Source organism: Carettochelys insculpta, chromosome 19, assembly GCF_033958435.1.
Source record: "Carettochelys insculpta isolate YL-2023 chromosome 19, ASM3395843v1, whole genome shotgun sequence".
NCBI lineage: Eukaryota > Metazoa > Chordata > Testudines > Carettochelyidae > Carettochelys > Carettochelys insculpta.
The window spans coordinates 3,022,909-3,045,985 of NC_134155.1; the positions used below are offsets into that span (position 1 = coordinate 3,022,909).

General features: G+C 63.7%; 2 protein-coding genes across 6 annotated transcripts; one reads left to right on the plus strand and one right to left on the minus strand.

Moving 5' to 3' along the window:
* Nucleotides 1-4,216: 4,216 nt before the first annotated feature.
* On the plus strand, nt 4,217-17,618 carry RAB34 (RAB34, member RAS oncogene family). 3 transcript variants are annotated; one of them, XM_075013452.1, is made up of 11 exons: nt 4,217-4,353; nt 5,380-5,539; nt 5,967-6,058; nt 13,033-13,101; nt 13,629-13,730; nt 13,804-13,868; nt 15,861-15,912; nt 16,420-16,501; nt 16,694-16,784; nt 17,100-17,207; nt 17,477-17,618. In XM_075013452.1, exons 2-11 carry the CDS (start codon nt 5,483-5,485, stop codon nt 17,542-17,544), a joined length of 786 nt encoding a protein of 261 aa, XP_074869553.1. In that variant the 5' UTR covers nt 4,217-4,353; nt 5,380-5,482; the 3' UTR covers nt 17,545-17,618. The 3 variants fall into 3 exon arrangements, with proteins under 3 accessions (XP_074869553.1, XP_074869555.1, XP_074869554.1); XM_075013454.1 differs by having other exon boundaries at nt 13,036-13,101; XM_075013453.1 differs by lacking the exon at nt 4,217-4,353 and adding an exon at nt 4,378-4,481.
* A 984-nt stretch (nt 17,619-18,602) lies between these two features.
* On the minus strand, nt 18,603-22,970 carry LOC142022991 (adenine phosphoribosyltransferase-like). Of its 3 annotated transcripts, XM_075013456.1 has the most exons (7): nt 22,886-22,970; nt 22,095-22,226; nt 21,643-21,768; nt 20,876-20,969; nt 20,468-20,614; nt 20,113-20,208; nt 18,603-18,776 (listed from the first exon to the last, which is right to left on the minus strand). In XM_075013456.1, the coding sequence occupies exons 3-7, from the start codon at nt 21,763-21,765 to the stop codon at nt 18,619-18,621; spliced, it is 618 nt and encodes a 205-aa protein (XP_074869557.1). In that variant the 5' UTR covers nt 21,766-21,768; nt 22,095-22,226; nt 22,886-22,970; the 3' UTR covers nt 18,603-18,618. The 3 variants fall into 3 exon arrangements, with proteins under 3 accessions (XP_074869557.1, XP_074869559.1, XP_074869558.1); XM_075013458.1 differs by lacking the exon at nt 20,113-20,208; XM_075013457.1 differs by lacking the exon at nt 22,095-22,226 and having other exon boundaries at nt 22,886-22,952.
* Between the last annotated feature and the right edge of the window lie 107 nt (nt 22,971-23,077).

The window sequence follows — 23,077 nt, forward strand, 5'->3', positions numbered from 1 at the left end:
CGCGCGGCCTGCCGGGAGTCGTAGTTCTGATTTCAGTCCGCGGAACGGAAGGCGAGTGGGCACGAGAGGAAGTGCAGCGAGGGCCCTCCCGGGGTGCCTCTTGGGAGTTGTAGTCTTTTATTGCCTCACTGTGTAGCCGTCCTTAAGCTTACTTGTATTAACTGTTAGTTTAACGTTTTCGATCACCTTGAACACCTTCCATGCAGGAGATCCGAAACACGTTACCAAGGAAAGGCTCAGAAAGCAGGGCCATATCCAAGCCCCTACTGATGTTGGACAGTGAAAACGAATATACCAGTCTACCACGCATGTGTATTGAATATCCTGCTTTATGTTCCGAGGTATGGACCACCTGCTCAAACCAGGAGAAAAAACTGAACAGCTTGCATGTTCACAGCGTCTGCAGAATTATGAATATCACCTGGCAAGATAAAGTTTCAAATGCAGATGTTCTGTCAAGATCTGGCATACCCAGCCTCATAGCAATCCTCAACAGCAGAAGACTACATTGGCTTGGTCATGTGGGAAGAATGGGTGACAAATGTCTTCCCAAAGAAATCCTCTTCGGTGAACTTTCACAGGGGTGGAGAACCAGAGGAAGACCAAAACTAAGCTTCAAGGATACACGCAAAAGCGCCATGAAAAAATTCAACATCGATCCCAAATCCTGGGAATCTACGATTAGACCGAAATACCTGGTGACAATTGCTATGACAGAGCACATCATCCTTTGATAGTATATGTGCAAGCCATGTGAAAGAACTTTGTCTTATAAAGAAAAACTCTCAGACTCCAGAATTCGGAAATAGACTGACATGCAGTTTTTGCAGTTGTCTGTGCAAATCCAATATTGGACAGATAAGCCACGAGAGAAGCTGCTGACTCAAACCCTGCCTATAGGTCCTCACCACCGCTGCTAACCACCATCTCTCGAGATGAAAAGGGGCCATAGCGTAGTGTACTGATGTTCATACTTCCAGTAATAATGAAACATGTTCATACAAATATTTAAAAACATAGAACAAGACACGCACAGGCCTTGCTTCACACCGAGGACCAGAACATTGCAACTATGGAGTGATTCATGCCTGATCATCCAGCCTTTCTACGACAGTGAGGACCTCATCCTTGAGCACCTTGGCTAACAGCCATTTGTGGACCATCCTCCATGAAACTAATTCTTTTTTGGACCTAGTTGTGCTTTTGGCCATCACAACATCCCTTGGAAACAAAACAAGTTGAAGGGGTTAACTCTGCATTGTGTGAAGAAATACTTCTTTTTGCTTGGGAAGAAAAACAAGCAGTCTGGTAGCATCTCAAAGACTAAATTTTATTTATTAGGTACTGAGCTTTTGTGGGTAAGAGCCAGTTCATCAGATTTAATTCTGAGGAAAGTAAGTCTGATGAAGTGGGTCTTACCCATAAAAGCTCATTACCTAATAAATCAACTTGTTAGTCTTTAAGGTGTTACAGGACTGCTTGGGCTTTCCCCCTGCCCCCCTCAGTAAAAAGGAATAGAGAATAAGACAGATAATAGCTTATTGCCTGTATATACACCCATGGTACAGTGGCATCTTGATTACTGCATACAGAAGTGGTTGCCTCATCTCACAAACGGTATCTTGGTGGAGGAAAAAGTTCAGAAAAGGGCAACAAAAAAAATTAGAGGCTTGGAACAGCTGACACAAGAAGAGATTAAAAAGACAGGGACATTTCATCTTAGAAAAGAGGAGACTAAGGGGGGATATGATAGAGGTCAATAAAATCATGCCTGGAGTAAAGAAAGTGAATAAGGAAAAGTTATTTACTTGTTCCCATGACACAAGAAATAGGTGTCATCAAATGAAATGAATAGGCTGTGGGTTTAAAACAAATAAATGGAAGTATTTCTTCACACAAAACACAGTCAACCTGTAAAAGCAACAAGAAGTCCTGTGCCACTGATAACACCTGCATCTGATGAAGTGGGTCTTTGCCTACAAAAGCTTATGCTCCAAAAAAAATCTATTAGTCTGTAAGGTGCCACAGGACTTTTCGTTGTTTTTGTGGATATAGACTAAACGCAGCTACCCCTCTGATACTAGTCAACCTGTGGAACTCCTTGCCCAAAGATGTAGTGAAGACCAGGACTTTAACAGGCTTCAAAAAAGAGCTGGATGCACCCATGGAGGAGGGTTCCATCAATGGATATTAGCCAGGATGGGTAGGAATGGTGTCCATAGTCTGTTTGACATAAACTGGAAATGGGGGACAGAGGAGGAATCTGTTCTGTTCTGTTCTTTCCCTGTGGGGCACCTGGCATTGGCCACTATCAGAAGACAAGATACTGGGTAGATGGACCTCTGGGCTGACCTAGTGTGGCCATTCTTAGATGACCTCCCCTCTTAGCCCTTGCCTCCTGCTTACTTTGCTTAAGAGCCTATGGTGAGGTACCTTGCCAAAGACGTAAGGAAAGTCCAAATAAACTATACCCACTGTCTCACCCTCGTCACCATGCTCTCCACACCCTCGGAGAATTCTAATAGATTGGCGAGGCACGACTTCCTGTTACAATTATGAGGCACGATAGGCCCATTATGCCTCAATAAGAAGCCACACTACCTAATATAACAGAGATGTTTATATCTCTTCTGACACTGGAGAGCAGCCCTCACTGTGCTGGCCTGCTAATGCAGCATTTTTCACCACAACCACATAAAAGTTATCTCACCTATTCCTGCCACTCCTGCTACTGCTGGAGAAGTGGGAAGCTGGTGTGCCTTCTTAGCAGGAAAGTGAATGGCCCTTTCCTAGGGCCAAGGTGGGCCTTACACTCCCAAAGCCATCAATGCAGGTGCAGAAAGCCCCCTGTGAGGCACAAAGGCTGACAGGTGGAAACAGAGCATGGGAGGCACTGTGTTTGCCCCAGGGAGGCTTGTGGAGAGGGGCGAGGCCAGGGCCTGTGTGCAGCTCCATGTGTACCGGGGGGGATGATGCCATTGGACATTCGCCGGGATGCCTGAACTCTGCAAGGGTGAGACTGGCCCTGTGCAGAACCCTGATGCCAGCAGCTCAGGAGGCGCCCAACAGGAAGAAGCTGGGCAAAAGCATAGTGCAGGGCTGGGGGTGGAGGTACCCGAGCTCAGCACGTCCCTGCGCCGGCTCATCTGAAACCTAGACAGCATTCAGGTACCGGCTGGGCAGCGACCTGGGCTGCAATTCCTGGCCATAGGGTGAGCCGCACATCAGGGCAGACCAGGGCTTGACCCTTCCCGAAGCAGGGCTCTGAGGCTTGGGTGGCTGGGCAGCTGCTGCCCCTCCAGAGCAGAACCCTTTCCCACCCAGCCCGGCAGCTCTGACCATGTGCTCCACAAGCAGAGCCACGCTGGGGCTGCCTGGGGCCCCGGCCCCGTCTCTCCTCTTCCTCTGCCCGGCCCCTCCCAGCCGTTCCCCTGCCCCCTGGCCTCTGTCCGGCCCCCTCCAGCCCTTCCCCTGCCCCCGGCCTGTGCCCACCCCCCCGGCCGTTCCCTGCCCCCCAGCCTCTGCCCGGCCCCCCCCAGCCTTTCCCCTGCCCCCCCAGCCTCTGCCCGGCCCCCCCCAGCCTTTCCCCTGCCCCCGCGGCCTCTGCCCGGCCCCCTCCAGCCGTTCCCCTGCCCCCCAGCCTCTGCCCGGCCCCCCCCAGCCTTTCCCCTGCCCCCGCGGCCTCTGCCCGGCCCCCTCCAGCCGTTCCCCTGCCCCCCCAGCCTCTGACCGGCCCCCCCGCCTTTCCCCTGCCCCCCAGCCTCTGCCCGGCCCCCACCAGCCTTTCCCCTGCCCCCTGGCCTCTGCCCGGCCCCCTCCAGCCTTTCCCCTGCCCCCTGGCCTCTGCCCGGCCCCCCCCAGCCTTTCCCCTGCCCCCGCGGCCTCTGCCCGGCCCCCCCCAGCCTTTCCCCTGCCCCCGCGGCCTCTGCCCGGCCCCCCCGCCTTTCCCCTGCCCCCGCGGCCTCTGCCCGGCCCCCTCCAGCCCTTCCCCTGCCCCCGGCCTGTGCCCACCCCCCGGCCGTTCCCCTGCCCCCCCAGCCTCTGACCGGCCCCCCCGCCTTTCCCCTGCCCCCCCAGCCTCTGACCGGCCCCCCCGCCTTTCCCCTGCCCCCCGGCCTCTGTCCGCCCCCCCGGCCGTTCCCCTTCCTCGGCCTGGCCCCATCCCAGCCCCCGCCCCGTCCCGCCCCGCCCCCCGCCTCTGCCGACGCGCTGCGCTGGGGACCCCCGGCTGCCGGCCACGCGGCGGAGGGGCCCGGGGCGCGGAGCTGCAGGCGGCTGGGCCGGGCGTCCCGGGGCGGGGGCTCTGCGGGGGGCTCTGCCCGCTCCCGCCGGCCGGAGCCGGAGCCGCAGCCGGTGAGTCACTGGGCGGCTGCAGCTGTCGCGGGAAGGAGCCGGGCGGAGGTGCGCGGGGCAGCACGGGGATCTCTGGGGATCAGGTTACCGGCCGGGCACCCCCGCGCTCCGCGGCGCCGCTGGTGCGGGTGAGTGCGGGCAGCGGCCGGGGAGGGCTGCCCGGGAGCCTGCCCCCCTGCAGACGCAGCCCTCCCCGGGCAGGGTGCCCAGGCGGCGGGGAGGCGGCGGAGCAGGGCCCGGCCCCGGCCCCGGCCCCCGCTCGGTAGCCTGTAGCCGCAGTGGGCTAGAAAGTGTCTGGAGGGGGAGTGGTGCTCGCAGCACCCAGGCTGGCCCTGAGAGCTGGGCTCCGACCCCGGTCCCGGCCCCACCCATCAGCAGCCCCTGGGTGGCCCTGGCCAGGCCTCCGCAGCCTCCCCTGGAGAACTAGGGGGCGCAAAGCAGCTGCTGCGATTACAGCCCCGGCTGGCTCGGGGTGGCCCCCCCAGCCGTCTCCTGGCCTCTCTCCAGGCAGCCCCACGCCGCAGCGGAGCCAGTGTCCCTGTTTTCCTCAGTGTGCACTGGCTCCGGCCCATGCCTCAGCCTTGCCCTTCAGGGGCTGGTAAAGAGGGGCCCTCTGAGAGCACAGCTGTCACCTGCCTTCCCCGCTGCTGGCCATCTCCACAGCCGGGTACCGAGGGGCAGGAGCCAGCCAGCGCAGCAGAGCGAGCCCTGGGCACGCCCAGGTGCTCCACGCTGAGATCCGTGGGGCTCTGAGGGCTGCCCAGAGCCAGGAGGCCCGTTTGTGTCTGTGCCAGGGGCCAGAGCGCTCCCCGCGGATGAGCCGTGGAACCGGACCTCACAGCTGGGGCGGCCCTCTGAGCTCGCAGGAAGGCAGCTGCAGTCTGCTCCGCTGTGCGGTGCTGGCCGTGTGCTTGGGCAAGGGCTGGGCTGCCCCAGCCGGGGGAAGGGTCGGAGTGCTCCTGCCCTGCCACGCTGGGGAACTTGCTGCCAGATGGAGAGAGCAGCTTTCCCCTCCCTCCCCTGCAGGACGTGCTTCTGAGCCACCGTCAGCCACGCGGGAGGGAACCTCCAGCACCCTTGGCCCCGCTGGGTTTGGCTGCCTGCTTGCTCCTGGCTGAGTCGGGCTCGCATGATGAGTGTGCTCGCCCCCGTCCGGAGGGACAGGGTCGTTGCTGAGCTGCCTCCGGTGAGTACGCCCGGGCTTGGAGGCAGGGCCGCTGTGCTGGGCCGGGGAGGGTGAGCGGAAGAGTATCAGAGCTGCCATGAAGTCATGTAGCGCTGCAGCTGGGGGAGATGGATTCTCCCCAGCTTGTCCTCGGGTGCTCACTTTGGCAGCGGCGCTGCAGAGAAGCAGCCGGCACGTCCCAACCCGCTCCCCTCCCTCCCCCTCTGCTGGGAATGGGGCACGTGGGAGCTGCCTGTGTGGTCCCTCCTGCAGGCAGGCCCAGCTGAGCTGGGGGGGTGGCAGGGTCGCGCCGTGTGCCCCTCGCAGAGCTGGTCTGGCCGGTGCTCCAGTTGGGCTCCAACAGGAGCATCCCCCACCGCAGCGGGCACTGCCAACTCGCGGGCTCGCTGCCCAGGCGCTGCCAGCTCACTGTATGCTCCCGTTTCAGTGCTTTCACAGAGAGGCTGCCCTCCACTCGCGTGCCAGCTTCCATCCCCAAGTAACCAGCGCCTGCCAGGAGCAGCGAACGGGGACAGTGGGGTAAGCCATGCAGGGTGTGGGGCACACAGAGCCCCGGCAGTGGGGAAAGCCGTGTAGGGCGTGGGGCACACAGAGCCCCCGGCAGTGGGGAAAGCCGGGCAGGGCGTGGGGCAGACAAAGCCCTGGCAGTGGGGAAAGCCGGGCAGGGTGTGGGGCACACAGAGCCCCCGGCGGTGGGGAAAGCTGTGAAGGGTGGGGGGGAGACAGAGCCCCGGCAGTGGGGAAAGCTGTGAAGGGTGGTGGGGAGACAGAGCCCCGGCAGTGGGGAAAGCTGTGAAGGGTGTGGGGCAGACAGAGCCCCGGCAGTGGGGAAAGCTGTGAAGGGTGTGGGGCAGACAGAGCCCCGGCAGTGGGGAAAGCTGTGCAGGGTGTGGGGCAGACAGAGCCCCGGCAGTGGGGAAAGCCGTGCAGGGTGTGGGGCACACAGAGCCCCAGCGGTAGGGAACGCCGTGCTGTGCAGCAGGATGTGGGGCACACAGAGCCCCGGCAGTGGGGAAAGCTGTGCAGGGTGTGGGGGAGACAGAGCCCCGGCAGTGGGGAAAGCTGTGCAGGGTGTGGGGCAGACAGAGCCCCGGCAGTGGGGAAAGCTGTGCAGGGTGTGGGGCACACAGAGCCCCGGCAGTGGGGAACGCCGTGCAGGGTGTGGGGGACACAGAGCCCCGGCAGTGGGGAACGCCGTGCTGTGCAGCAGGATGTGGGGCACACAGAGCCCCGGCGGTGGGGAAAGCCGTGCAGGGCGTGGGGCACACAGAGCCCTGGCAGTGGGGAACGCCGTGCTGTGCAGCAGGATGTGGGGCACACAGAGCCCCGGCGGTGGGGAAAGCCGTGCAGGGTGTGGGTGTGATGGGGTTCTGGGGTCCCCCAAGCTCTGCACCCCGGCCGTAGGCAGGAGAGTCTCTCACTCAGCAGGAAAACAGCGGGTTTATTAGCCGACAGGACACAGCATCATACAGAGGAGTCAGTGCAGCAGGCAGACAGAGCCAGTCCAATCCATGTTGGGGAGAGGAGGCCCCGAGGGGCCCCCAGAGCCGGGGACTTGCCCCCTCCCTTGTCTCGCTCTCCCTCAGCCCAGACTAACTGCTTCCAACTCCCAGTTCCAATTCAAACCCCTCAGGCTCCACCTCCTCCTTTGTCTGCAGTACAAAGGTGTTACCTGGTCGTCAAGGTTACCCTCAGCAGGAGCCCCACACCCTCTGTGAGCCACTCACACACACACAGGTATCCCCCACTTCATCACATCTCTCCCCCCTTCCAGACCGAACTGAGCGGGGTCACTCAACTGGTGACCTGGGGAAGTTCGGGGCTCTCCCCTTGTGACAGGGCATTGGCTGTACCCTCTGTTCTCCCCTCGATGTGCACCACCTCCACATCATAGTCCTGCTGGGGGAGGCTCCAAGTCAGGAGCTTGGTCTTGGCCCTTTTCATGTGATGCAGCCGGGCAAGTTCCTTTAGTTCCCTTGGGTTGGTTGGTCTCGCTGCAGCACCAACAGATCGAACAGGTCTTTTGTGGTCTGGGTCCTGCCCCATCTGACCACCAGTCCATACAGCTGCTCCAGCTAATGTCTGGAATTCAGTTACAGTCCAGTAACGGAAGGTACAAATGCTTCCATCCTTGGCATTTAGCCAGACCACCACAATGGCTGTGTGCCTCAGTTTCCCCTTCCATGCCACACAATAGGTTTGGAATGTTCCTTCTCATGTCAGAGGTTGCAAGACTAGTTACAGGGAACAATGGTGACATTTCAGAGTTACAGACTCCTTTAGCATACAATTTATGCTTCTACATCAATGTCGTCATGTCACATGGCTCTTTTTAAACATTCAGTGCATGGTACAATTCTACAGCTTTTGGTAGCAGCACCCCTTGGTTACAGCAGTCAGCGTGAGTAACAGAACAAACCCATTGCAACTGTACATTTACGTTGCTCTTTGGTAGACCACAACTTTTGTGCAACCTCCTTGAGAATCTGGTATTTTGGGGATAAATGGCTGAGGCCTTTCTTAGCACCATCAAGTTCTAATCTTCTCTCTTGCCCCCTGGGGTGGAAATTTGATCTCTCTGGCTGTGCCCTCTCTTCTAACAAGAGCTGGGCCATTGATGATCTCAGGGAGATGGCCCCCCCCACCAGTCTGGAAATTTGCAAACCAAACTGCTTTCTGAGAGTTGTTTTGTGAGTCCCAGATGCAGAATCCACATGAAGGAATCCCTGTTTATCCCTTACTGGCCCACCAGGCCCAAAGCTCCTTTGTCCTTCCACCTCCAACTACTGCCTCCCCCTGGAATCAGAAGTGGAGTCCAGTATAAGAATATAAGTGTTTCCACCATCTGGAGATGGGGAATTGCTGGCCCTCTCCTGCATCCTACAGAGACTGACTGTGCAGCTGTTTTACTTGGTTCTCACAGGGCTGCTCACACTCCCTGATAGTTTTCACTTTACTTGCATCAACTTCCAATTCCTGAGAAACTTTTACCCTGCCTGCTTTGGACCCTTGCAGAGCACAGCCAGTGGTTTCACACTCAGGCAGGTCCTGGCCATCAGGAGCTGAAACAAACTTCTCCCCAGGCAAAGGGTTGCTCTGGTGCTTACAGACAAGCACCTTTCCTGTTCACTCACCTTCACCTCACTCCCATTTTCTGCAGTCCCCACAGACGGGTCAGGAAAAGTTTCAGGGAAATTCTCTTCCTTAAGAGCTCCCCCAAACAACAACTCACCCCTGTTTGGCTCCACAGGGGCACTGCTCACTTGAGCCACAACCAGCTCCTGGGGTTCACCTATACCCAGGATCACTTCTGGCCCATCAGGCAGATTCCCATGTAATCCCCCTCCAGGCAGACAGCCAGTACCACCGGAGAGAAGGTCAGAGTCCCTTTCCTCCCTTCTGCTACCAGCTCCTTTATCTTCATCGCTCAGCATAACTCCATTGCCCGTCTGTTCTTGTGTCCTGGCGAGAGGATGACTCTGGTAGGACAGAGTCCTCTCAACCCCTCCCAGTAACACCTCAGCATCAGGCAAAGAACAAGTACCAGAATCGTCTGGTCTCTGGGGTTCCCTGATGATACTAACTGGATCAGACCGAGTTAAAGCATCATCCCCCCTGAGAGACACAGAGGCAGGCCCACTTCCCATCTGGGCTTCAGCTGCCCTCAGATCCAGCTCTGGGATCTTGGCTCCATCTCGAGCCCCCACAGGCTCAGGCAAAGGATTCACTTCCCCAGAAGCAGAAGCACTTTTCTTGCACCAAGGACCAGTGTCCTTATCAGGGACACCACTGCCCATCCCAGAGCCATTCCCTCTGCTCCAGCCCCCATGGCTGGATTCAGAGACACACCTGGAATGCTCTTTTCTGGTGGTTCCTTCTCCAGCCACCCCAGGCTGGGGAATCTTCCTCAGACAATGGGCTAGTTTCCTCATTGGCATCTTTTCCAAACGCAGGCTCTGCTCTCTCCCCAGGCTGCTGCTGCTGTTCAACACAGACAGACAATGGGAGACACTCTTTCCTTTGTCCCAGCCCCCCGGCTGGTCTCCACACACACACAGAAGGTGAAGCAGCTTCTCTCACAGACAACTTGCCATTCCCAGTGGATCAGCTGCTTTCCTGCACAGACGCACAGGCACCTTCCTCGGCCCAGGCCTGGAAAACTCTTCGCAGGTCTGTCTTGGCCACTAGTAGATGATGGGTTGGAATCGCTCCTTCCCTCCTTGAGCTGTGGCAGGCCACTCGGTTCAGAGCTCCAGGCAGTCCAGGGTTCCCTGCCCCAATCCGGGCTCACCTCTGCAGGATTCTCCCCAGCCCTCAGCTCCGCCACTGCACATCCACGCTGCCTTGTCCAGCTTCTTTAATCTCGATTCGGTTTCCAGGTGCTGCCACTTCACAGCGGAGTTGCTCAGCGTGGTTGCAGGCTCTCAGGCTGATGCCCTCTGCACCCCACGATTCCTGGAAGAATCCCTTCAGTGTGCCAGGCTCCTTGCGGGTCACAAGCTGCCCAGGGTTAGGCCGTAGGCCCCTCTGCCCTCTGGGACTGACTCCAACAGACTCCCAGCGGAACCCCTTCTTCAGTGTGACACCCGCTCTCAAGGACCATGAGCACCCTGTCTTGGGAAGGACTCATTCAGCGTCAGCCTCCTCAGGGGTCACTTGTTCCTGGGGGTTGGGCTCTCGGCCCCTCCACCTTCTGGGACCGACTCCAACAGATTCCCAGGAGTAACCCCTCCTCGGGTGTGACACCCCCTCTCAAGGACCACGACCACAGTTGCTTGGGTTCGGCCGCAGGCCCCTCCGCCTTGGGGAGCTGCACCTCACTGCCCTTCAGCACACCTGGGTCTCGCAGGCCCCACTTCTTCCGGGGCCCCGGTCACTTACTGCTGGATGCTCCATCCTCAGGGTGCAGAACATCCCACTCCTGACACCAGTGTGATGGGGTTCTGGGGTCCCCCAAGCTCTGCACCCCGGCCGTAGGCAGGAGAGTCTCTCACTCAGCAGGAAAACAGCGGGTTTATTAGCCGACAGGACACAGCATCATACAGAGGAGTCAGTGCAGCAGGCAGACAGAGCCAGTCCAATCCATGTTGGGGAGAGGAGGCCCCGAGGGGCCCCCAGAGCCGGGGACTTGCCCCCTCCCTTGTCTCGCTCTCCCTCAGCCCAGACTAACTGCTTCCAACTCCCAGTTCCAATTCAAACCCCTCAGGCTCCACCTCCTCCTTTGTCTGCAGTACAAAGGTGTTACCTGGTCGTCAAGGTTACCCTCAGCAGGAGCCCCACACCCTCTGTGAGCCACTCACACACACACAGGTATCCCCCACTTCATCACAGTGGGGCACACAGAGCCCTGGCAGTGGGGAACGCCGTGCTGTGCAGCAGGATGTGGGGCACACAGAGCCCCGGCGGTGGGGAAAGCCGTGCAGGGCGTGGGGCACACAGAGCCCTGGCAGTGGGGAACGCCGTGCTGTGCAGCAGGATGTGGGGCACACAGAGCCCCGGCGGTGGGGAAAGCCGTGCGGGGCGTGGGGCACGCAGAGCCCTGGCAGTGGGGAACGCCGTGCTGTGCAGCAGGATGTGGGGCACACAGAGCCCCGGCCGTGGGGAACGCCGTGCAGGGTGTGGGGTACACAGAGCCCCGGCAGTGGGGAAAGCCGTGCAGGGTGTGGGGCACACAGAGCCCCGGCGGTGGGGAACGCCGTGCTGTGCAGCAGGATGTGGGGCACACAGAGCCCCGGTGGTGGGGAAAGCCGTGCAGGGCGTGGGGCACACAGAGCCCCGGCGGTGGGGAAAGCTGTGCTGTGCAGCAGGATGTGGGACACACAGAGCCCCGGCGGTGGGGAACGCCGTGCTGTGCAGCAGGGTGCCCCATGTCCATGGGCCCCGGGCTCCTTACGATGGCTGAGCCCGGTTCAGGGCGGTGAGCAGAGGGGAGCAGGCCGGGGCGGCTTTGGGAGCTGGCGGCATGTGTCTTTAAGAGCCCTGCGTGCTGGAGCCTGGCTGGCGCCTCCTCCCCTTGCAGGAATGTGGTGTGGGGGGGAGCAGCCAGGTGGGGGTCCTGCCAGGACAGCGCCTCTCAGCTGGGCCTGGCTTCCAGGGGAGAGGGGGGCGGTTGGCCTGACCTCTGCCTGGAGCCAGAGCCAGGGCGGAGGGAGCTGGGCGCTCTTGCCTCCCTGTGGCTCGGCAGCCAGGGTGAGCTCCTGCCCTGGCCTGGCTCGCAGCTGGGGCGAGCCGAGGGAATGCAGGGCCAGGCCAGCCGGAGGTGTTTGGACAGGCTGTGGGGGTGAGGCGGGGAGATGCCCAGGCTCCCCGCGTTGTGCTCAGGGGAACGGCTCTGAGCCTGCGGCTGAACGCCCTGCCCACCGTCCGGACTGCGTCAGGGCTTGTTCCCCCAGCGTGGTGACCAGGGCCATCCCAACGGGGGGTCCCATGGGGCCTGGGGCACCCCCCTGCAGCAGCCGCCCCCACCCCCTCCCTCGAGCAACAGGCTGGGGATATCAGGGCTGGTGTGGCAGCTTCAGGGTCCTCTTCCCCCCACACCTGCTCTGAGTGCTGCCCCAGGGCTTGGCTCAGACTCTCCCAAAAGTCCCCTTACCAAGTGTCTGGCTCAGTTGTGGGTGGGCCTCCCTGGGATGCTGCTGCCAGAGCCCAGGCCCACATCTGTAAAGCAAAGGGGACAGGAGCTGGAGTGGGGGCGGCTGGGCACGTGTGTGGGGTGCGAGCAGCAGCTGGGGTGCTCAAGGGCAGAGCGGCAGTTTAGGGTAACGGGTAGAACAGTGGTTTGGGGTGCACAGGGGCAGAGTGGCAGTTTAGGGTAACGAATAGAACAGTGGTTTGGGGTGCTCGGGGCGGAGCGGCGGTTTGGGGTGCACAGGGGCAGAGTGGCAGTTTAGGGTAATGAATAGAACAGTGGTTTGGGGTACTCGGGGCGGAGCGGCAGTTTGGGGTGCTCGGGGCGGAGCGGCAGTTTAGGGTAATGGGTAGAACGGCGGTTTGGGGTGCTCGGGGCGGAGTGGCAGTTTAGGGTAATGGGTAGAATGGTGGTTTGGGGTGCTCGGGGCGGAGCGGCAGTTTAGGGTGCTGGGAGAGCAGTGGGATGAGGTGTGGGGGGAGCTGCACCCAGGGGAAGGTTCGATTGGGGTTCCTCAGCAGGCTGCATTTGCAAACGCCGTGGGAGCTCATTGCCAACTGACTCGGGAGCTTCCTGAGCAGATGGAGGCGCCAGCCTCGCATGGGCGTTACCAGGAGACTGCTGCGCCCACGGTTAATCATCACCCCGGGGAAGCTGGCCGGCTTGGGGAGTGGGGCAGGGAGCCCTGGCAGCAGTGGTCGTGGGCACGCCCCGGGGAGAGCCACCCAGCTGTCCCACGACCCCTCCGGGCAGCAGCTGCTGGCCTGGCCTCAAGGCGTGAAGCCGGGGTTTGCTGGCACAGCTGGGGCCTGGCCTGGCCTGGCGGGGGATGGGAGCTAACGCCTGACTGCTCTGCTCTCCCCAGCAGATTTAAGATCTCCAAGATCATCGTGGTGGGAGACCTGGCGGTGGGCAAGACCTGCTTAATCAACCGGTAGGTGGGGCTGGCGCGAGGTGGGGCCCTGGCTGGGCGCGTGGGTGTCATTTATCACTGGGCACTGCGCAGAACCTGGGCCTACAGGGAGTCGCCCGGTGACCTAGACTGTTCCAGATGCAATCAGTGCTATGGGGTGTCCCCACTTCCCCTCACTCCTGCGCTGGCTCAGAGGGGCTTTGGCTGGGAATGCCTCCCCTCAGCCAGGCCAGGTGGTGGGCAGGGGCAGGGGCTGGCCCCCGGAGCTAGGCCCGTTTGCTGCTTGGATGGGAGATGTCCCAGGAAGTTCCTGGGGAGCCTCGTTTTCCCTCTGCCAGCAGAGAACTAATGCCCCGTCGGGGCAGTCCAGGGCCGTGGCTCCCTCGATCCTCCCTCACTCTCCCCAGCTTGTGTCTCCCTGTGATCAGCTGCTGTACCCCCCAGAGTGGGTGGCATTTCGGTGCGGGGTCGCTGGGCAGACGCCCCAGGGCTTGGCCTCTGTGGCAGGAGGGGCCGTGTTTGGTGAACCCCCAGCTCCTCCCCTGCAGGTTCTGCAAGGACACGTTCGATAAGAACTACAAGGCGACCATCGGGGTGGACTTCGAGATGGAGCGCTTCGAGGTGCTGGGCGTCCCCTTCAGCTTACAGCTGTGAGTACCGGCCCCGGCCCCGGCCCCGGCCCCGGGCCGGCCCTTCCACTAACACGCTGGCCCCTCTCCCCAGGTGGGACACAGCCGGCCAGGAGAGGTTCAAGTGCATCGCATCCACCTACTACCGCGGAGCACAAGGTGAGGGGCCAGTGTGCTGAGAGCCAGAGGCTTGGCCAGGGTATAACGCGCTGTCTGCTGTAGCGCACACCCAGCCCCAGGGAACGGCCCTGCTGTACCACGCCCATCCCCGGGGAACAGCCCCGCTGTAGCGCACACCCAGCCCCGGGGAACGGCCCCGCTGTACCACGCCCAGCCCCGGGGAACAGCCCCGCTGTAGCGCACACCCAGCCCCAGGAAACGGCCCCGCTGTAGCGCACACCCAGCCCCGGGGAACGGCCCCGCTGTACCACGCCCATCCCCGGGGAAACGGCCCCGCTGTAGCGCACACCCAGCCCTGGGGAACGGCCCTGCTGTACCATGCCCAGCCCCAGGAAACGGCCCCGCTGTAGCGCACACCCAGCCCCGGGGAACGGCCCTGCTGTACCACGCCCAGCCCCAGGAAACGGCCCCGCTGTAGCGCACACCCAGCCCCAGGGAACGGCCCCGCTGTACCACGCCCAGCCCCGGGGAACGGCCCCGCTATAACACACCCAGCCCCGGGGAACGGCCCCGCTGTACCACGCCCAGCCCCAGGGAACGGCCCTGCTGTACCACGCCCAGCCCCGGGGAACGGCCCCGCTGTAGCGCACACCCAGCCCCGGGGAACGGCCCCGCTGTAGCGCACACCCAGCCCCGGGGAACGGCCCCGCTGTAGCGCACGCCCAGCCCCGGGGAACGGCCCCGCTGTAGCGCACACCCAGCCCCAGGGAACGGCCCCGCTGTACCACGCCCAGCCCCGGGGAACGGCCCCGCTATAACACACCCAGCCCCGGGGAACGGCCCCGCTGTAGCGCACACCCAGCCCCGGGGAACGGCCCCGCTGTAGCGCACACCCAGCCCCGGGGAACGGCCCCCCTATAACCCACCCAGCCCCGGGGAACGGCCCCGCTATAACACACCCAGCCCCGGGGAACGGCCCCGCTGTAGCACACGCCCAGCCGCGGGGAACGGCCCCGCTGTACCATGCCCAGCCCCGGGGAACGGCCCCGCTGTAGCGCACACCCAGCCGCAGGGAAACGGCCCCGCTGTAGCGCACACCCAGCCCCGGGGAACGGCCCCGCTGTAGCGCACACCCAGCCCCGGGGAACGGCCCCGCTGTAACGCACACCCAGCCCCGGGGAACGGCCCCGCTGTAACGCACACCCAGCCGCGGGGAACGGCCCCGCTGTACCACACCCAGCGCCGGGGAATGGGCCCCCTATGCACACCCAGTCGCAGGGAACGGCCCCGCTATAACGCACACCCAGCCGCGGGGAACGGCCCCGCTACAACGCACACCCAGCCGCGGGGAACGGCCCCGCTGTAACGCACACCCAGCCGCGGGGAACGGCCCCTCTATAACGCACACCCAGCCGCGGGGAACGGCCGCGCTGTAACGCACACCCAGCCGCGGGGAATGGCCCCGCTGTAACGCACACCCAGCCGCGGGGAACGGCCCCGCTGTAACGCACACCCAGCCGCGGGGAACGGCCCCGCTGTACCACACCCAGCGCCGGGGAATGGGCCCCCTATGCACACCCAGTCGCAGGGAACGGCCCCACTGTAACGCACACCCAGCCGCGGGGAACGGCCCCGCTGTAATGCACACCCAGCGCCGGGGAATGGGCCCCCTATGCACACCCAGTCGCAGGGAACGGCCCCGCTATAACGCACACCCAGCCGCGGGGAACGGCCCCGCTATAACGCACACCCAGCCGCAGGGAACGGCCCCGCTGTAACGCACACCCAGCCGCAGGGAACGGCCCCGCTGTAACGCACACCCAGCCGCAGGGAATGGCCCCGCTGTAACGCACACCCAGCCGCGGGGAACGGCCCCGCTGTAACACTGTCTCCCCAGCCCCGTGCTGACAATCACCCAAGGGAGGCCTAGGCACCCTGGTGCTCTCAGGACCCAGCGCCCGGCTGTGCAGGGTTGCTTGGTGCCAGGCCCGCACTGGCTGCCCCGTCGCTCACCTCTTGCTCTCTCCCCAGCCATCGTGATTGTCTTCGACGTGAACAACGTGGCCTCTCTTGCTCACACCAGGTGCGGAAACACCAGCGCAGGGGCCCACGGCCTTCTCCTGGCAGGAGCGGGGACGGCTGCTGGGGGAGGCGTAGTGACCGCGAGCCACGGGGGGCTGGGAGGCGATGGCAGCTGGTGGAGAGGTTGGGGGGTGAGGGCTGGGGCGTGAGGGGGACCTCTTGAAGGGGAAAGCAGCAGCATCTGGTGCATGGGGGGCCAGGGCTATGGGAGGCCAGGGGCTGGGCCTGAGGTGGGGTATTCGAGCCTTCAGGGGACCAGGCTGTCAGTCTGGGGTGGTGTGTGTGGGAGGCCCGAGGGGCTGTGAGGGGCCAGTGGCTGGGCTTGAGGTGGGGTATTCGAGGCATCAGGGGACCAGGCTGTAGGTCCAGGGTGGGGGTGGGTCACTGGTTTGGGGATTATTTGCTGCCATCCCTGGGCCTGGCTGAGCGGGCAGCAGAGTCTGGCTTTGTGGGAGTCCCACCGCCGGGGCCCTGCCCGTCCCCCCGGCTAAGGGCCTCTCGCCTGCAGGCAGTGGCTGGCCGACGCCCTGAAGGAGAACGACCCCTCCAGCGTGATGCTCTTCCTGGTGGGCTCAAAGAAGGATCTGAGTGTGAGTGCGTGTCTCAGCCCCCCCGGCCATGGGGGCCCTACTCAGCTGACTGCAGCACGGAGACTGGGGGGATCTAGGCAATGTGCTTAGCTGCCTTCCAACCCCGGCTGTCCCAGCCAGCCCCAGGAGCTGCCCCATTGCCATGGGGCTGGCCCCAGGGCTCCTGCAGTGACCTCCTGTCTCCTCCCGCAGCCGCCCGCGCAGTACAGCCTCGTTGAGAGAGACGCGCTCAGGGTGGCCAGGGAGATGCAAGCGGAGTACTGGGCTGTCTCCTCGCTCACTGGTGAGAGCCCTGCCGGCTTCCCTGGGGCCGTCTGCATGCGGGGGTGAAAGGAGAGAGGTGCCCCCGGCTGCTGCCTCTCTGGGGCCATAGAGGGGAGCCTGGTGCCCCCAGGGCTGACAAGGCATACAAGACCCCTGGCTGGCACCACGGGGGTCTGATCACTGCTCCCCTGGGCCCAGGCCTCCCTCACCGCGCCCCTGCCTGTGCCGTGCTCAGACACCGCTCAGCTCTCCGCCCCGCCGCCATGGCCCCCGCAGTAGCACATCCCGCGCGCGCGGCCCAGAGCTGCGGCACCAGCCTCGTCTCTCCGGACAGGGGAGAACGTGCGGGAGTTTTTCTTCCGCGTGGCCGCGCTGACCTTCGAGAGCAGCGTGCTGGCCGAGCTGGAGCGGAGCAGCGCCCGGAGGATCGGGGACGTCGTGCGTGAGTATCCGCCGCACCCAAGGCTAGTGCTGGGCTGGCTGCCCAGGGTAACCACTGAGTGGGGGTGGGCGTAGGCCCCCAGTCCCGGGGGCCGCTCTGCGGGAGAGCGGCAGCCCAGGCTTCCGCTGAGGTGCAGCAGCGGCTGCTGGCTCCTTCCCGGGGCGTGCGCTGAGCCACAGCCAGCTCCCCGTGGGGTGGGGCGGGGCGGGGCGGGACCAGCAGGGGCGCTCACTGGACTTCCCGGGGTGCCACGTGTGCTGCTCTCCCAGGGCTGCACAGCAAGGACAGCGACCTGTACCTGACGGCGCCCAGGAGGGGATCCAAGTGCTGCCGCTGAGGGACCCTCCCCCCGCTTGCCTCCAACTCTCTTCACTACCAAAGAGCTCCCAGGCGGGGGCCTGCAGGGCTGGCTCAGCCCCAGCCTCCACTGCTCAGCCAGACCCGCCCCTGCCCCTGCCCCTGCCCCAGCTCCTGCCCTCGGCACCCTGGGCTGCGGCTGTGGCTGGGTGCCTGGGAACCAGGCCTGGCTCTGGCTCTGGCTCTGGCTCCGGCTCCTTGGGCTGCTCCCAGAGGTGCAGGGGCTGGTGCTGGGGTGAGCAGCGGCTGGGCGGAGCTGCCTGCACTGCTCCTGGCCCTGGCCAGCCTTGGGGCGACGGAGGCAGCTCGCCCGTCCCTTCCTGGCTGGGCCAGGAATCCCCTGGACTTTCCTTGTGGGCTCAGGGAAGTGGAGTCTCTGCCGGCCCCTGCCGCACCCTCCGGCCTCTGGGGGCTAATGCTGCCAGGAGGCACGGTGCTGCCTCAGGCCAGCAGCAGAGCCGGAGTCTGCCCTGCCCAGCCCAGCTGGAGGAACAAGAGCCATGAAGCAGAAGGAGCTGCTGCCTGGGCCTTGCCCCATTCCCGCTGCCCCACAGACCCCACTGGCCGCAGCGAGAGGGAAGAGACCTCCCAAGCTCATTAACTATGCAAATCAGTGTGTAATTAGCAAGGGCCAAGGTCTCCTGGCTGTCTGTAATAAACCTGATTTCTACGCTTTTTAAAAAAACCGCCCCGGGGTGTCATGGGAGGAGGGCGGCTCTGCCAGGGCCCCAGGAGCCTCCCCTGCTGGCAGCCATTCCGACACGGAGGAGCCAGCTCGGACTGCAGCGCCGAGGGTGCCCAGGCCGGGCTCCGGAGGGGGTGGCATGGGGGGTGCAGATCCAGGAGGTTTGCTGAGGGGTGAGACTGTGGTGGGGGCAGGCGGCAGCTGGTGTCTGAGCTCCGGATCTGCAGAGCCGCTGTGGCTGGGGAGGGGTGTGTGGGCAAACGGGATTAGAGCGCGGTGCGGGAGGGAGAGCAGCTCTCCTGGGCGAGCTTTGCTGCAGGCCTCCGGGAGCGCTCGGTCTGGAGCTCGGCTGCGGGGCAGGAGATCCCATCAGGCCTGGCCTGGCCTGGCCCCGAAGGCCTGGAAGGACTCCAGCTGGTGGCTGTTGAATTGGGACCTCAGGTGCGGCGGGACGCACTGCGCACACTTGTAATGCTCCTGGATCCACCGGCCTCCCTCGCTGTCCTCGATGCAGATGGCAGCGACCCCTGCGGGATGGGGATTGGGGGGTCACAGGGACGCCCTCCGCCTGGGGCTGGCTGCGTGGGGCCCTGCCAGGAAAGCTGCACTGATGCCTGCCCGGCACGTGCCGTGCTCGTGGGAGTGGTTGCCGAGCGGGTGCCACCTCTGCTAGGCATGGCCAAGGGTGGGAGTGGCCACCACGCAGCACTGCAGGCCAGGCAATGAGGTGGGCCAGCCCGTGCCCAGCACCGCATGGGGGAGCACCGGCGGGCCCTGTATGCCAAGTGCTGGGACTTCCACCTGCGCCCGGGGACGGAGCCAGCCCGAGGGAGCCCTGGCGACCAGGTGCGTTATGGGGGATTTCACCTTGCTTCGTCCCGTCATGGCAAACCCTGTATCCCCTGCCCCGGCCATCGGGCCTGCAGAGCCCAGGGGCAAGGCAGCACCCGGCTCCCCAGCCCAGCCGGGGAGGGCAGAGCTTGTACCTCCCAGCGCCCCGCAGGACAGCCAGCCCTTCCCGCCCATTCCCGCCCAGTGGCACTGGGGCAGCTGGTCTTTCACTTGGACCAGAGTGCCCCCTGGTGGCCTGGCGCAGTTCTGCCATTGCAGCCCTGCCTCAGTTTCCCCAGGTGGGCTTCACTAAATCCCTCGAGGCTGGGAGAGCCTGACCAACACTCTTCCAGGCTGCGGTTGCGTAGCCCTCAGTGGGGATGCTGCACAGGTAGAACCAATTGGCGGCCACCCAGAGGCTCTGGCAGCCCCCAGTCCCTGAGCTCCGTCAGGCAGGCAGCCATGGCCCCTCCACAACGCCAGCTACCCCCTGAAGGGGCTGGGTGATAACAGCCTCCCCCCAGAGCACATGGAAACCAGTGAGGCCTTGCCACCTGCTCCAGCCTGTGTGCCCCACGGGGGATGGGCCCTGCTGGGCCAGCGCTGGGGAGGGGTCACCTGTGAAACTGCTTTGGTTGTCATCACCCCACCCACGTGGCCGTGCCCCACGGTGTAGTTACAAGGGTGGGGGGAGGGTGCGTTGGGGAGGTGCAGGGGGAAGGGGGGTTGGGGGGGAGCTGGGGGGTTGAGGGGGCACCAGGGAGGGGGAGGGGGAGGAGGAGGGGGCACCAGAGAGGTGCAGGAGCAGGGGGCGCTGGGGAGGGGGATGTTGGGGGCGGCGCTGGGGAGGTGGGTAGCGCTTCTCCAACCAGAGAAGGTTCTCCAAAGGTGGGTTTCCGGGGAAACGCAAGCAGGAAGAAGCCTGCGGCTCTTTCCAGGCAGGCCGTGGTCCCCTTGTCCCTGGCTGCTCCCCGCCCCACCCGCCCCAGGCTGCGGTGGCCAAAGGTGGCCACATGCCCTGCTGCACAGTACCTGCAACAATGCCCCCCTGCTGCTCCACCAGGCGGATGGCAGCGCGCATGGTGCCCCCCGTCTCGATCCACTGATCTACCAGCAGGACGCGCAGACCTGGGGTGCGAGGGCTCGGTTAGGCAGCTTCTCCCCTCCCGCTGTCGTTGCCAGGCCTGCCTGGTGCTGCAGTCCAGCAGTCGGGCTCAGCTGGCACAGGCAGCCTGGCATTGCTGTATCGGTGCCCAGGGGATGTCCGGGAAGCAGGTGGGGCCAGCGAGGTGTAGACAGGGTGCTGCTCCCAGGCCGAGGCTGGTTCAAAAGGAGGGGCCCTTTCCACAGGGCAGCACAGAAGGCCCCGGCCTGCCCCAGCGCTCACCTGGCTGGACGGCGTCCATCCTCATCTCCATCAGTTTATGGTGGGCAGAGTAGTCGGTGTAGGGCTCGGTGCAGGTCTCCACACAGAGGTGCCCGGCTTTGCGGATGGCCAGGAAGCCTTTCTGCAGGGTGTTGGCTATGGCAGCCCCTGGCACAGGGCAAGCAGAGGTGTGAGCGGGCACCGGTGCTCTGGGCACCAGGGCCTAGGCCTGGGCAGGGAGGGCAGAGCCCAGAGGCGGGAAGCCAGGGTCACATGGGCGCCTGTAAGCAGGAAGCCCGGGGCAGAACCCCACTGGGACTTGTGTGCTGGGCTGTGCCCTGAGCACCTGCCGGGGCCCAGGCTAGCCCTGGCTGGGTGCAGGCCGGGTGCTGCCCTGGCCCCCAGCCTGGGGTAGGAGACAGGGGTTACCTAGGATGAAGCCCATGGCGTCGATGCCAGCGATGAGGTCAATGGGGTCGGCGCGGAAGGGCTGGAGCAGGTCGGCGATACAGTCCTGCAGGCCCTGGGGAGACGGACGGCACAGCTGGCCTGGCGAGCGCTGCCACCCAGAGAGCAGCCAGGAGGCCTATGCTATGGCCTGGCCCAGCGGGAGCCGAGGGCACTGGACCCTAGGGGACTGGGGATGGGACGGTGCCCTGGCCCCCCGGAGCACCCTGCAGTGGCACGCAGGCCTTCACTCCGCTCGTCAGCCCCCCGGAGCGTCAGGGCGAGAGCTTGCTCTGGGCTGGCACACGGCAGCTGGCGGCCACCTCCAGCGCCCCCTCCGGCTCCGCTCCCAGCGTTTCCCTGCCGGGCTCGCCCACCAGAGCCAGTTGGCCTCCCGCGAGCAGGGCAGCAAGGCAGAGCCCCTGGCTCCTTGCTGTGCCCAGGCTGGTGGGCAGCTCAGCTCAGCTCAGCTCAGCCCAGCAGCGCCATGGTCTCCCAAGCTGCCTTGCCCAGGGCCTGGGGCCCAGCCTCCCCCTCGCTAACCCACCAGCCCAACACCATGCGGACCTGGCAGTGGTGAGTGCCAACTGTGCCCATCGCTGTGGGGCCGGGCCCGGCTAGCCAGGGGGGTGACCTCATGGGTCTCCTCTTCCCCGAGAAACACAGAGCCTTTTAACCCTCCCCTCCCCATAGCGGCAGGCCACCCCCGGGCCCAAGACCCTGCAGCCCCTTACCCAGGAGAGCCTTACCTGCTGGTGACAATACAGCCTAGAGGGGTCGAGCCAAGCAAAAGTGGGGCCCTTGACGTTCGGGGCCATGAGCGCCAAATACCATCCCTGCTCCCGGCTGGCGGGCACGTGCCACAGGTCCATGAGCTGCATGGGAAGAAGGGTCAGCCCTAAATGCATGGGCATGGCACCTGCAGGGGACAGGCTCAGTGGACACCTGGCCCCTCTCCTGCCTCCCAGCAAGGCTGCTCGCTGCAGAGCATGGTGAGAGCAGTGAGTCCGCAGCCCCTGGCCGCAGGCACCTGCCCCGACTCGACTCGACTCGACTCTCTGGGGCTCTCAGGCAGCCCAGGGGTCACACTGCAGCCTGGGGCCCCAGGGAAGGAGCCAGGATGAGCCAAGCTCCCGGCTGAGCTGCCTGCTGGCAGGAAGCTCTGGTCCAGCCCCGGGCGGGGCAGAGTCCAGCTGCCCACCTGCTCAGTGTACCAGCTGGGCTGTTCTCTTCGCTGCAGCGAATGAGCAAAGCCCGGACAACCCAGAGTCCCAGCGCCAAGGCCTGCGGCCCAACTCCAAGATGCTGGGGGGGGGGCTCAGTGCTCCAGCACCTGGAAGAAATGAGAGCCAGAATGCCATGGTCAGTGGCTACCCTACAATAACAAACCTGCACAGCCCGGTGCTTGGAGCAGCCCTACAATAACAAACCTGCACAGCCCAGTGCTTGGGGCAGCCCTACAATAACAAACCTGCGCTGCCCGGTGCTTGGAGCACCCCTACAATAACAAACCTGCGCAGCCCGGTGCTTGGAGCAACCCTACAATAACAAACCTGCGCAGCCCGGTGCTTGGAGCACCCCTACAATAACAAACCTGCGCAGCCCGGTGCTTGGAGCAACCCTACAATAACAAACCTGCGCAGCCCGGTGCTTGGGGCAGCCCTACTGCAGCGAAAATTCTGCCAGCCGCCACGTTTCATTTGTGCCTTTCCTGCTGGTTGGAACAAGCACGGGGGTGTAAGGCTGGGAGGGACCTGGCCTCACAGTACCCCCCCCCTTTTGCGGTCCAGGCACCATTGCAGAGTCACTGGGCACCAGCCAGGATTCTGCTGTGCCTGTTGATCCATTCCAGCCCTGTGCCTGGTGCCAGGTGAGCCCACCCTCAGCGCCTGCAGCCTGAGCCCTGGTGGATTTCAGCAGCAGCTTCCCACTTCCGTGTCCCAAGCAGGAGCCCTTTAAACATCTCCTGAGGGGGCCCAGTGGGCTCGGTACCTGCTGGGGGTCTCTGCGGTGCAGCCTTATCCCAGCGCCTGGCCTGCCTCAGCCACGTCCCTGCAGAGCCAAAGTGCAACTGGACGTGGGTGACGCTCCACTCACGGACAGCAACAGCTGGGGAAGCTCAGCCCCTTTCTGGCTGGGGCCCAGGGGCCCTGAGCTCACACAGGGCATTTCACCGCTCAGCCT

Excerpts from the sequence above, each read along its gene's own strand:
- LOC142022991 (XM_075013456.1), bottom strand. The coding sequence starts at position 21,765 with ATGGACCTGTGGCACGTGCCCGCCAGCCGGGAGCAGGGATGGTATTTG. Across the intron at positions 20,615-20,875 it reads CGCCATGGGCTTCATCCTAG|GGGCTGCCATAGCCAACACC; the intron begins GTAACCCCTGTC and ends GCCCTGTGCCAG. Across the intron at positions 20,209-20,467 it reads GATGGACGCCGTCCAGCCAG|GTCTGCGCGTCCTGCTGGTA; the intron begins GTGAGCGCTGGG and ends CTCGCACCCCAG.
- RAB34 (XM_075013452.1), top strand. The coding sequence starts at position 5,483 with ATGATGAGTGTGCTCGCCCCCGTCCGGAGGGACAGGGTCGTTGCTGAG. Across the intron at positions 6,059-13,032 it reads CAGCGAACGGGGACAGTGGG|CAGATTTAAGATCTCCAAGA; the intron begins GTAAGCCATGCA and ends TGCTCTCCCCAG. Across the intron at positions 13,731-13,803 it reads GTCCCCTTCAGCTTACAGCT|GTGGGACACAGCCGGCCAGG; the intron begins GTGAGTACCGGC and ends CCCTCTCCCCAG.